Here is a 13,086-nt window from a genome sequence, read left to right as displayed (position 1 = left end):
CTTCGCCTGGTTCCGCCAGGTCTGTCCCGCGTGCATCTCCCCAGCGTGCCTGGCCTCCAAGGCTGCAGTGGATGGCGCTGCCCCCACACCCCAGCCACCTCTCTCTGGCTCCACCGACCCTGCACAGTAGTTCTTCCCGTCCCCACAGGGAACTCTTCCAGGCCTCAGGAATGTATTTTAAAATACCCAAAGTAAAACAGCCTTCTTGAAAGTGGTTCCTCTTTATGTTTTTTTAAGTGCACCAAAATGCCACCTTTTACCCTCCCCACTGTATCACGGTGATGCATTTCTCCTTCCCCCACCCCTTCAAAGCAGGCTGGATGGGAGCAGGCCCAGGGGGAGTTCCTTCCACCTGAAAAGGCTCAGACTGTGTGTGTGTGTGTGTGTGTGTGTGTGTGTGTGTGTGTGTGTGTGTGTTGGGAGTTGGGGGGAGGGTTTCTGTCACAGGCAGCTCTTGGTAAGGCCAACCAATCTCACCCAGGAATTTTTTCTCCTCTGGAGTCTACCACTAACCCTCCGTGTCCAATACAGTATCCTCCAGCCATATGTGGCTGTTTAAATTAATTAAAATGAATAAAACGTAAAATCCCAGATTCTGGATTAATACAGGAAACCTCTTCTTCTGTAACATTGGTAACTAATTCTAACTGAAAATGCTAACAGGAGAAACTAACCTGCCCACAGCCAAGTCAGGTTGACAGTTGGGGACCCCTAACCATCATACTCTTCTAAACCCAAAGCTGCCTTGTAGGTTTGCCCCACCTTTTTCCTGCCCATCAGGCTGACTTGGTTTGCCTCTCCCTCTGGTAGACAGATTTTAAATCATGTGACTTCTGCTAAAAATACAGGAGAGAAAAGCTGCCCACCCCAGCTCCAGAACACACATACACCTGCTTTTGTCTGTCACTTTTCACTCAAAAAATATTATATTTTAATTACTGCCCCTCCACCAACCTGACACAAGACTGCTCCTTAGCAAATGCTTGTGGAAAGGAAGTGAACTCATCAACTAAAGTTCAAGGAACTGAAGGAGAACCAGCCCCAAATCTGGGAAAAGTAGAGGTGGTTCTCAGGCACAGTTGGGAGGGAAAGCTCTGAGCCTAGGGAAGGTCCAGCCCTTCAGGGGTTGGGAGGAAGAGTGGGTTGCAGAGAATCCCCAAAGGAAAAGCTACTCTGTGAGCACCCTGAGGCAGGAAGTCAGGGCTGCATGGGGTGAGGTTGGAGAGATTGGGGGGAAGGGAATTTGGCCTCAGAGATGGTGAGCATGGCTGGCCCTCAGGCCTTGCTCCTGGATCGCCCAGTCTGCATTTGCAGGCCCAGGTGAGGGAGGCTACAGGCCCAGAGACCCCACTCCCACCTCTCCTACTCTGCCTTCCCTCCTGGCCCAGGATTGGGTGCACCCTCCCTGGCTCCTGGGGCTCTGATCAAGGAGCTGTGAGGCCCCAGCTGGAGTGGTGAAGGCCCAAAGAGGGAGATCAGGAGAAGAAAAGCGGGGTCAAAGCCGCTCCCCAGAGCTCCCTGTGCCTCAGGAGTGTGCATTTATTGAGCACCTACTATGCCTCAGGCACCGCGATAAGCAATGCAGTGGCCTGAGATGGTCCAGTCCTCACCATGAGTCAGTCCTTGACCAGTGTCCCTAGTTACAGATTAGAGAGGCAGGTGGCTTGTCCTTGTTCACCCAGAACCAGGACCCCCACCTGGGTCTATCTGACCCACGAACTCTGCCTGTCACCACTGGGCCCCCAGCCTCCATCCCCACAGGCACTCCATTTGGTTCAATCAACTTTTATTAGGATTTCAGCACTACAGCGACAGGCAGGTCAGACCTGGAGAAAGAAACCCGGGTGGGGAGAGCTTGATGGGCAGGGTGGTGTCCTCCCTGAAGGACAGGAGGTGAGGGAGGTTGCAAGGATGGGTCAAGGGTGAGCAGGAGGGCAAAGGTCGCTTCAGAAGATTCTTGCTGAGAAGGGGAAAATCAAATTGGCTTCTACATGAGGCCAATCTCCTCCTGGACCATGTGGGGCTCCCTAGACCTAGATGAGGCTCTTGAAGACCTGCCCCACAGAGAAGAAACGCTTCAACTCTCCCCAGATGGCCTCAACCGCACTGCGCAAGGTCTGTAGGCGGGCAGCCCCCTTCTGCCGCAGGCAGGCAAGCGCAACAAAAAACTTTCCGCTTCAGCTTCTGCAGCCATTCTCAGAACTGCCTCAGTGCTCTCTCTGGAAAGCTCTTCCCCGGCTTCTGGTCCCCTGAATTGTCAGAGCCAGAGGGCCTCTCCGGGTCTCCTGGATTGTCGGTACCAGAGGGCCTCCGGATTCTACAACGGAATTCCTGCTGCACTTCACCAAGCACGGGGGTGAACTCCTGCAGGGATAGGAGGCTGTTCAGGGACCCCCCCTAGGGGGGATGCAGCCCCAGGTCCTGACCCTGGCTGAGGCCTCCAAGCCTTTGTGAGAGTCTGGGACACAGAAGCCCGCAAATGGAAACTGCCTGCTTTCCTGCCAACAGCTCCATGGACACCAGGACTTTTCCCAGAGGCTGGGCCTGGCCCCTCAATTCCCCTCAAGGCATAAACCACCATGGTGAGGTGTACCTGCCTGTTGGCATACTGGCCTCTGAGCCCAGCACCAGGCCCACGGGGCTCATCATCGTGAATTCAGGGCGGGGCTCTGGCCACTGTGTGCTGGGCGGGGAGGCCAGTGCCAGCAAGGCTGCACCTCCTGAGCTCTCAGGGGCCATCCCTCCAACCCCCACTCAGGGGAGCTATGTGCACACATGGCAGTGCCAACGGCGAGAGAGAGCAAGGTGGAGGGGAAGCAAGGGGCTGTGACAGTGGTTCATACTCACCGGTACATTGTTGTGAACTTCAGCATCCACAGCTTCAAGCAGGTTCTCACTGAGTTGGTCCTGGGGAGAGGAAGTGTGGAGGCTGCACACCTGCCCCTGCCACTGAGGTCTGTGGTCCCCACTGTGGCCTCCCATGCATCCAGGTGAGTCCAAAGGGAGACAGCAACCCAGATAACCTGGCTGATCCAACCCTGGGGGCTACTCTTTGGGGGACGGGCAAGGCCCAAACTCACCTCCAGCTTTGCTAGGACTGACTCGACCTGCTGGGAAAACAACGCTCCGTTTAAAATCCCCCCACCTTCTCTCACTTTCAGTCTCAAACCCCAAGCCCCAGCTTGTTCTCATCTGTGGCCCCTCACCGCAAGGTGAGGGTTCAGCACACGTGCCTGGGGACCAGGCATCTGGCATCCCTGCCCTGCCATCAATTGCCCTCTGACTTGGACACCTCCCTCAGCATCCCTGGGCCTCTGTATCCCCCACCTGTGCACTCACCTGCCACACAGGTAGGAATTTTGTCCAGTGTAAAGACTGGGTGCTGAGCTTTCACCTTCATCATCACCATCATCAGAAACCACCCACCACACTTAAACTGGGGAGGCAAGGGGAGTAGGGGCGCACTGACCCACCTGTGTTTCTGCTTGGGGTTGACTTTGGAGGTCATCACAGAAGTCGTCCACATACTCATGCTGTGAAGAGAGACAGAGTTGGGACAAAGAGGCCTGGTCGGACAAAGAGGCCTGGTCCTTCTCCCTCCTGCGTCTCAGGTGGGCCAGGACATTCTCAGCTTCACCCAGCAGAACCCAGGCCTCCTGCATCCCCCAACCATACATGGGGAAGAGGTTCTTGCCATTTTGGCCCTCAGAGCAGCAATGTTATCTGGGACTCCCTGTGGAGGTAACAGTGACACTCAGGCTTATGTGACCTTGCCAACTCCCCCAGACCTGTTACACACACACACACACACACACACACACACACACACACACAAGTAGAACCATTGCCACTGAGTGTGCAGGGTCAACCTGGTTCCCAGATCCCTAGCCCTCCGTGGTCCTGGTGAGAGCTGAACAGGGAGGAATTGGCACTGTCCTCTCCTGTCTGAGGCTCTACCTGACCCCTGACGCTGCAGGCCCCCGGGCCCCAGCACCTCCCCGCCAGACACTTGGCTCCACCATGGAGGTGGGAGGTGCCCCACAGACCCCTCCTAAGACTCCACATTATGGTCCCAATCTGGTGCTGTCCACACTGCCTTCCGGCCCCTGGGTGGTCAGTGCCACTCACAGCGTGTGCAAGGCACCTGTCTGCACACTTTGTGTCACCAGGGGCACCACCCTGTCAGCCCAGTGTTACACACAACGGGGCAAAAAAACACCTTGGGGGCCAATGGGAACAATCTCCTGTCCCTCTAACTAAGCCTGACCACTCAGCCCTGGGTCATCCCAAAAAGACCATTCCCCGATCCCTGTGTTGCATGGCCCAGAGCTCCCTGGTCTGGTCACCCTCAGAATTGAGGTGGGGGGACTGGTGTGGTGGGGGGAAGGCACCCCAAAGGGAAAGAATAGACAGTGAGGCCAGGCACCTGAGAAGAATATTTTTAAGTTTCTCGGAAAGCACTGCCCAGCCTCAACCACTGGGTTTCCAGGGTGTAGACAGGGTCCAAGGGGATGGCTGATTCCTCTTACACTGCAGACCCTCCATTTCCAGCTCCCCCATGAGCATGTCCAGTCTAATTCCTAAAGTGACACCCTTGTCCTATAACTCCTCTGTGCTCCTGCACACACAGACACCCACACAGAGCTGCCCCCCATAACTGACCTCCCAGACAGGAATACTGGCCCACAACAGGACCTGCTCCATAAAGGAAAGGGCTCAGAGCAAAAGAAAACTGTATGGTCCTTTGTCCACAATTATGCAGAATTTCAGGATGGTGACAGCAGAGCATTCGAACAGGGTCATTGTGAGACTGGGCCCTGTTGATGGCACAGGTCACATGCCTTTGACCCTCTGCTTCCCCGGTGGCTCCCCCAGGGCCCAGGGAGGGTGGGACAGAGGCAGGTGCATGTGGACCAGTCAGCAGGGGTGGGAGCTGGGCTGGTGGGGGTGGGGGACACGGGGGAAATGAGACTCCAGGGCCCAATCTCCCCCCCATCACTCGCTCTCACTCACTTTGGAGAAGCACATGGTGGCTCCGGGTTCTGCTGCTGTGACCCAGTGGGAGGAACAGGTGTGAGGAAAAGGGTTTCAGAGAAGCAGCCTGTCCCGCCACCCTGGAAAGTCCTCTGGCTACAGATCAGCCCCCTCCCCCAACTTTTGCTTCTCCTGAGCCAGTGACCTTGAGCTCCTCCAGCCAGAGCCCCAGCTGGGCTGTCTGCTGACCCCTGAGATCCACTGATTTAAGAGCAGAAGAGAGAGGGGCGGGGGGAGGGTGGAGCCACCCTGGGGCAGGATGCAGGGTCAGCTGTGTGTGTTTGCGTGTGTGTGACAGAAACAGAGACAGAGAGGGGAAGAGACAGAAGGAAGGAAAGATGAGGCGACAGAGGTCTAGGGGGCCTGGACTGAGAAGGGCATTTCCCTTACACTCAGGGTCCCTGGCTGTCGCCCCTCCACCCTGAGCTGGGATGGGACTCTCTGAGCCCAGCACGGGCCTCACCCCTGACCCATCAGCTCAAGAGAGGGGAGGGGCAGAGGGAAAGTCCAGACTTGAGACAGCATGCTGAAGAATCTTCTGGAGCTCTGGAGAAGGACGTCACCCAGCTGCGGGTTAAGATATGGGGGATGCCCCTGAGCCCTCTGGGAGCCCCTCAATCCAGAGCCACCACGGCAGGGCTCTCCCTGGCCCTATCTCTCACAGCCTGGCCTGCCTCCCAGCTGCAGCCACAGCTCCTCACAGCCCAGCACAGCCATGGCCCTGCTGACTGTATTAGTGACCCAGAGCTGCCATAACAAACTGCCACAGACCAGTGTCTAAACAGCACAAATTTATTCTCTCCCGATGGAGCCTAGAAGTTGAAATCAAGGTGTCTGCAGGCTTGGTTCCTCTGAGAGCCCTGAGGGAAGGATGTGTTCCAGACCTCTCTCCTAGGCGTGTAGACGGCCATCTCCATGTTTACATGGCATCCTCCCTAGACATGTATCTGTCTCCTAATTCCCCATTTTTATAAGGTCACCAGTCATACTGGATTAGGGCATACACTAAGGACTTTTTTTTTTTTTTAAGGACTTCATTTTAACTTGATTCCCTCTGTAATGACCCATCTCCAGATAAGGTTGCATTCTGAGGTAGTGGCAGTTAGAACTTCACCATATGAATTTGGGGAAACAAACTACAAACTGTAATATCCTTGAAGAAGAACAGGGTTCCTTAGGGGCCACTCGTGTGAGCCCAAGAGGGACAGACCTACAAGTCCCACTCCTTGGTGAAAGCCTCACTTAGGTTCACTGGACCCCAGCTAACATCCCCTGACCCTTAGGAGCCCATTCAATTGTCTGAAAACCCCTTTCCCCACCCAGGAGGTCCAGATCTTCCCTGAGCCATCTTTGAATTCCAGGGTGAGAGGGACAGAAGGGAGCAGCTCCTGCTTCAGCTGCAAGTCGTATTTCTGGTTTCATCTCTGGAAACCTGGCTCCCTGAGACGTGACACTCTGCCCCTCCATGTCTGTCTCATGAAGGCCACCATCTGAAGGCATTTTGTGTTTCATCATGGACTGAGCCATTTTCTTTAGAGCTTTAGTGAGATATAATTCACATACCATACAATTCACCCAGGAAAGTGCCCAATTCAATGCACAGAACTGCTCAACCATCACTACCACAATCAATTTCAGAGCATTTTCATCACCTCAAAAAACCATTCTGGGGGTCTATCCTGGCGGTCCAGTGGTTAGGACTCCATGCTTCCACTGCAGGGGCATGGGTTCCATCCCTAGTCAGATCCCCTCATGACACGCTGCTCAGCCAGCAGCCAGAAAAAAAAAAAAAAGCCATTCTGCACCCCTAAGCCATCATCCTCCAGTGCCCGTTACCAGGCAACCACTAATCTACTTTCTGTCTCTATAGATTTGCCTATTCTCGACATTTCATATAAATGGACTCATACAGTATGTGACCATTTGTATCTGGCTTCTTTCACTTGGTATAGTGTTTTCAGTTCTTCCATGTGGCAGCGTGTACCAGGACTTCATTCCTTTTGATGGCTGCACAACATTCCACGGTAAGGATGGACCACATTTTGTTTCTCCATTCATCCACTGATGGAATTTCGGGTTGTATCCACCTTCTGGCTATTATGAATAATGTTGCTATGAACATTCATGTACAAGTTTCTGTGTGGACATGCTTTTTCTCATGAATTCCACCTAGGAGTAGAATGGCTGGGTCATACAGTAACTATGTTTTTAACTTTTTGAGGTACCACCAGACTATTTTCCAAAATGACAAATCATTCAACATTCCCAGCAGTAATGTATCAAACTTCTACACATCCTTATCAACACTTACTATTATGTCTTTTTATTTTTTGCGGTACGCGGGCCTTTCCCTGCTGTGGCCTCTCCCGTTGCAGAGCACAGGCTCCGGACACTCAGGCTCAGCGGCCATGGCTCACAGGCCCAGCCCCTCCATGGCATGTGGGATCTTCCTGGACTGGGGCACGAACCCATGTCCCCTGCATTGGCAGGCCGACTCTCAACCACTGCGCCACCAGGGAGCCCCCTATGTCTTTTTGATTCTAGGCATCCTAGTGGGTGTGAAGTGGTACCTCACTCTGATTTTTATTTTCATTTCCCTGATGATTAAGGATGTTGAGCATCTTTTCATGTGCTTATGGGCCATTTGTACTATAATATCCTTGGAGAAATGTATACACTGGAGAAACGTATACACTGATCCTTTGCCCATTTTTATTTTATTTAATGATTTTTTAAATAGTAGGTTTTATGTTTTAAATTAAATATTTATTTGGCTGCTCCGGGTCTTGCGGCATGAGGGATCTTTGTTGCAACATGCGGAATCTCTAGTTGAGGCATGCTTGTGGGATCTAGTTCCCTGACTAGGGATTGAACCAGGGCTCCTTGCATTGGGAGCATGGAGTCTTAGCCACTGGACCACCAGGGAAGTCCCTTTGCCCATTTTTAAATTTATTTATTTATTTTTGGCTGTGTTGGGTCTTCATTTCTGTGCGAGGGCTTTCTCCAGTTGCGGCGAGCGGGGGCCACTCTTCATTGCGGTGCGCGGGCCTCTCACTGTCGCGGCCTCTCCCGTTGAGGAGCACAGGCTCCAGACACACAGGCTCAGTAGTTGTGGCTCATGGGCTTAGTTGCTCTGTGGCATGTGGGATCTTCCCAGACCAGGTCTCGAACCCGTGTCCCCTGAATTGGCAGGTGGATTCTCAACCACTGCACCACCAGGGAAGCCCCATTTGCCCTTTTTTTTTTTTTCCATTTGCCCATTTTTAAATTGAGTTATTTGTCTTTTTATTGGTGTCAGGGTAGTGTATATATATTGGATAAAAGTCCCTTATCAGATATATCATTTGCAAAAAATTTTTCCCCGGGCTTCCCTAGTGGCACAGTGGTTGAGAGTCCGCCTGCCGATGCAGGGAATACGGGTTTGTGCCCTGGTCCGGGAAGATCCCACATGCCGCGGAGCGGCTGGGCCCGTGAGCCATGGCCGCTGAGCCTGCGCGTACAGAGCCTGTGCTCCGCAATGGGAGAGGCCACAACAATGAGAGGCCCGCGTATCACACACAAAAAAAATTTCCCCAATCTTTTCACCTTTTTTTTTAAGAATTTATTGTACGTGAAATAAAACACATGTCACATACCCTTTACCATCACCATTTTAAATGCACGTTTCTGAGGCATCAGATATATTCACCTTCTCGTGGAGCCATCACCACCATCCCTAGAACTTTTCATCTTGTAAAACCAAAATTCCACAACCATGAAATTCTCACTCCCCATCCCCTCCCACTGCCCCTGGCAACAACATCCACTTCGGTCCCTGAGTTGTTGACTCCAGAGACCCCATTGAGTGGAATCCTGCAGGGTTTGCTGCAGGGTCATTTTGGAAGAGCTGACTTGCAGTCTGAAGCTCTGCCTGTTTGGACCTAAAGAATCTGCATTTAGGGAGAGAGTGTATGAAGAAGGGGGTATACAAGGGACAAGGGTGTCTGGGGTGACTTTTCACTTTTCTGATGGTCTCCTTTGAAACACAAAAGTTTTACATTTTTATTATGGGATTGTACTGTTCTTTAAATAATATAATTCAATTTAATGTGGCATTTTTGTGTAGCAGACTTAATGAGGTCTGAAAGGCTGCAGAAGTTTCCATTGTAGCAGTGAAAGCAGCCTCAAATTTCACATGGGACATCCCTCCTCTGGGCTCCCTTCAACCAACTTTTGGGTTCCTCCTCCCATTCATTCTCATCCACCCTGTCTCCCATCAACGCTGGATTCCAACCTCTTCTGCAAATCAGAGTGATTTGGGTCTGTCAAGTTCTTGCCACCGAACTTCACCCCAGCTCCATCAGTGCTCAGAAGAAACGAAGGGCTTTCTCTCCCGTCATTTTTATTGTCCTCCTGGTGGGGCTGACAAGCTCTTCAAATACAAGTTTCCTCCTCCTCATACTTCACAAGGATCCTAACAGAGGCCCAGATGGCTGGTGGCCTTGAATTTTCAGGTCCCAGGCTGGTTGAAGACACCTGGCTGTCGCCCTCCTACTGGTCTCCTGCTCATGACCAAGGTGGGCAACATCCCCACTGGCCTCAGCTCTGGGCAGCACTGTGGGGCCGCTGAAGCTGGGTACCAACCAAAGAAGTGGCTGCTAAGTGACTCCACACATGGGGGGTGGACCTCTCTCAACCAAGGCCATCAGCTGGGCTTTGTAGACAACAGGGAGGGGTTGGTCCCTGGGAACGAGAACATGGCAGAGACACAGAAAAGCCACAAGGCAGAGACACAGAGATGACAGCTGCTGGCCCAGCTCCCTTGCCCAGCAGGGCCACCCCCACCCCCACCCCAGCTTGTTCAAATGCAGATTCATGGCCCCAGCCCCAGAGTGAGCATTCAGAGCGAGGGCATGGAATCTGCATTTTTAAGTTTAGTGGGCCATTCTGTTGTGTAATATTCCAAAAGCATAGTTGCAGAGGCACTGATTTAGATCCTGAATTCCGTGGATAGTGGGCAGGGGGGAGGTTGCAGTGGGGTCAATGAGGTGGCCCAGGTTCCACCCACTCATCACCCAGGAAAGCTGAGGAGCCAGTGGCCCTGGACTGAGAAGGGACCAGTCCACTGTCTTTCCACCAGCATTGAGCTGACGGAGCCAAGCAGTTCAGAAGGAGGTGGCAGAGGCTCAGGTGTGGAGGTGGGGAGAGGCGTTTTAGGAACAGGATGGTGTCCTATTGAACATAGGCATTTCTGGTACCAGTGTGGTGACTAGAAAGAAGGTCCACCCAGAACTTGGGACACTAGTGCTCAGGGGTGGTCTCAGGGCTGGGTTTGGGGTCCCCACCAATATGGCTTGACTGGGACTTCATGGAAGCAGGGCAGGGTGAGAAACATCAGAGCAGCAGGAGGAGAGCCAGCCTGGGGTTCACCGTCCCGGGCAGGCCTGTCCTGTAAAGACCCGAACAGCTTGGGACAGCTGCTGTTGTCAGGCGCGTCCAAGGCTGCAGGGAGTCAGCCGGCTGAGCTCCGGGAAAGGCTAGGTATTCCGGGAAAATAAGAGTCCTGCGGGGTCGAAGCCAGGCCGGAGTCCGGGTTGCCAGGGGAGGGGAAGGAGAGAACTATGAGGCCAAACAAGTGGGGCATTCAGTGCCAGGGCTAGTCCTGTCACCACCTCTTGGTCTTCCCAGGGCTTAACTCCACCCGCATCCGCCCAGGTGCATCCTCGCTGAGCTCCGCCTCCGGGGACAAAGGGCCCGCGGTGGGAGATCTGGTCCCTTCCGTGTGGCGGGCGGTCCCCCCTCAGCGGGAGGCGAAGCCCGCCACCAGCAGGGGCAGAAGGGGCAGCAGGGGGGGCACGGACGGCCGCCCTGCCGCCTGACTGATCTCGCACTGACAGTCGCAGGCTCCTGGCTTAAGGGTCGCTTTGGGGGGTCTGGGGGCAGAGCAGTCCAGAAACTTAGGGCCCATTGGTTGGGGGGAGTCCTGCTCGGCTTTGACGCTACCCTTGGGGAAGCGCCAGTAGTGGGCGCCCTTGAAGAAGTAGGTGTCACCTGCGGGGAGGGAGCAGATGCTTCAGGGGCTGGTCCAGGCCTGCCCCTCCCCCCGTGCAGCTTCTCTCCCGAGGGCTCTCCCAAACCCCGGGACGTCCTGTAGTTCCCCATCCCTCGGCCTCTCCTCGCGGGCGCTCTCTCCCACCTGTGTTGCTGACGGTGACGTCGTCGGGGGCGTGCGGTGCCCCCTCCCAGAGGCTCAGGTCGCGCGGGTAGTCGGGGTCCGGGCGCGCTGCGGCCTCGTCGTACCGCCAGTACCGCCTGCCCCGGATCAGGTAGGTCTTCCCGTTCAGCGGCCAAGAAAACACGGCGTCCACCTCCTCTCCCGGGGGCAGCCCCAGCTCCGTGAGCGGCCGCGCGGCGCCCTCCAGCTGCCGGTCCTGGAACACCCAGAACTGCGGACCTGAGTGGGTGGGGGGGAGGGGCAGTGAGCGGCGCTGCGCATGCCCGGAGCCAGCCACGCCTTGGGCCCCACTCACCGCTGAAGAGAAGGATCCGGCCGTCCGGATGCCGGGCGTAGGCGGCCTGGATGACCTTCACCTGGGCCGGCAGCCCCTCCCAGAAGCGGTGGAGCCGGGCGGGCCGGGGGGACACCAGCTGTCCCGAGGGCTTGAGGCGCCAGAACCACGGGCCTACGGGGGAAGAAGGGGTGGGCATGTGGGCGTGAGATGAGACGGCAGGAGGTCTCCTCCTCAACCCCCCTGCAGTGTGTGGCTCGAACACAGCGCTAGGTTTCCCCTCCCACCGCAGGTTGGGCAGGTCCATCTGAAAATCAAGGCTGCAGTGGCTCTAGGGTGACCGGCTGATCCAGGGCTTTCCCCTTTTTAGCACTGAAAGTCCTGCGTCCCTGCGAACCTCACAGCCCCGGCGGGCGGGTCACTCTAAGTGGGTAGGAAGCCAACTATATGGGGTCGGGGAGGTCCGAAGTCACTTACCTTTGAAGAAGAAAGTTTCGCCTCGGATGTTGGCGATGGCGTCAAAATGGCCATCACATCGATCAGGAACGGGTTGGGAGGGGCTGGGAAGGAAAAGAGAGGTGAACAGAGAGGGTTGGGGGCCCCTCTCCTTTTACTTAACCTGGACGGCATCCTACAAGGCAGGGATTCTTACCTGCCCATCTCGTGTAGGAGGACCCTGAGGTTAGGGAGCTCAACCAAGGCCTCACAGCAGAAGAGATACTCACCTGTCCGGGGGCAGGGCAGGGGGCGGGGGAGGAGGAGCCAGGGGTTTCCTTGTGGGCTTGTCAAGTGGGGTTTGGGGTGCTTTCCCTGTGGAGAAACCGTTAGAGAGCGGTGAGTCCCCGACCCTGCTGCAGAGGCTACCCGGCGAGCGCCCCATCGCTCCTTGTACCGTAGAGCTGTTGCAGGCCTTCGAGGTCGTCCTGGGACAGGCGGTACTCGGTGGGGTTGTCCACCGGGCCCTGGTAAAAGGGCCTCATGATGGAGTTGGGCGCTGAGGAGTGGCCCAGGCCCAAGGCGTGGCCAAACTCATGAACAGCCACAGCAAACAGGTCCGTCCCTTCGCCATCTGGGGAGGGAGGAAGAATGGGCTGGAGCTGTGCCCCACCCCCACCCCTAGCACCCCCAGGCCCCGGGGAATGGGGCCTTCTGCTGGGCAGAAACAGCCAGGAGACCCTCAGAGGTGGCCATGGCCTCCTCTACCCGGACACCCGCCCCCACCCCCCCCAGCCATTTTATCCTTCCTCTCTGCATTCACTTATTTGGTAAATGTTCTTGAGTAGCCTTGTTTGGCCGTGCTAGATACTGGAGTGCCAGTCTGAAAAGAGCCACAGAGCAGGTTGGGGGAAGAGCAGGAGGAAACAGTGTGAATAGAGGAAGGAGCAGCTTTACACTGACGAAGCCCCTTCCCCCAAAAAGGCAACATACAGAAACATTCTGGGGGAATCAGGAGCCTTAGGGTGTGTGCAGTTCTCTTAAGGGAGCTCCAGCCCTTGGAGTACCCTTCTCACAGCTCCAGTCTGTTGGTAGAGGCCCCCCACCCCTCCGAACCCTTCCCACTCCC

General features: G+C 55.1%; 1 protein-coding gene across 8 annotated transcripts in view; it reads right to left on the bottom strand.

Moving 5' to 3' along the window:
* Nucleotides 1–9,398: 9,398 nt before the first annotated feature.
* Nucleotides 9,399–13,086, bottom strand: part of MMP25 (matrix metallopeptidase 25) — a 12,289-nt gene continuing 8,601 nt past the window's right edge. For 3 of the 8 annotated variants that reach the window (XM_024759448.1, XM_024759449.1, XM_024759454.1), the window contains 6 exons: nucleotides 12,415–12,591; nucleotides 12,248–12,332; nucleotides 12,000–12,082; nucleotides 11,544–11,696; nucleotides 11,210–11,467; nucleotides 10,715–11,064 (listed from right to left, as the gene is read on the bottom strand). In XM_024759448.1, the coding sequence (XP_024615216.1) occupies nucleotides 10,814–11,064; nucleotides 11,210–11,467; nucleotides 11,544–11,696; nucleotides 12,000–12,082; nucleotides 12,248–12,332; nucleotides 12,415–12,591 (1,007 nt within the window). In that variant the 3' untranslated portion in view covers nucleotides 10,715–10,813. Of the gene's footprint in view, nucleotides 10,633–10,714; nucleotides 11,065–11,209; nucleotides 11,468–11,543; nucleotides 11,697–11,999; nucleotides 12,083–12,247; nucleotides 12,333–12,414; nucleotides 12,592–13,086 lie in introns of those variants that run through there. The other 5 variants (XM_024759450.1, XM_024759451.1, XM_024759452.1 and 2 more) reach the window with 5 other exon arrangements.

This window comes from Neophocaena asiaeorientalis, unplaced genomic scaffold (assembly GCF_003031525.2).
Source record: "Neophocaena asiaeorientalis asiaeorientalis breed wild unplaced genomic scaffold, Neophocaena_asiaeorientalis_V1.1 scaffold254, whole genome shotgun sequence".
NCBI classification, from domain to species: domain Eukaryota; kingdom Metazoa; phylum Chordata; class Mammalia; order Artiodactyla; family Phocoenidae; genus Neophocaena; species Neophocaena asiaeorientalis.
The sequence above is the reverse complement of the archived record's forward strand: the minus strand, read 5'-3'. Positions and strand labels throughout refer to the sequence as shown.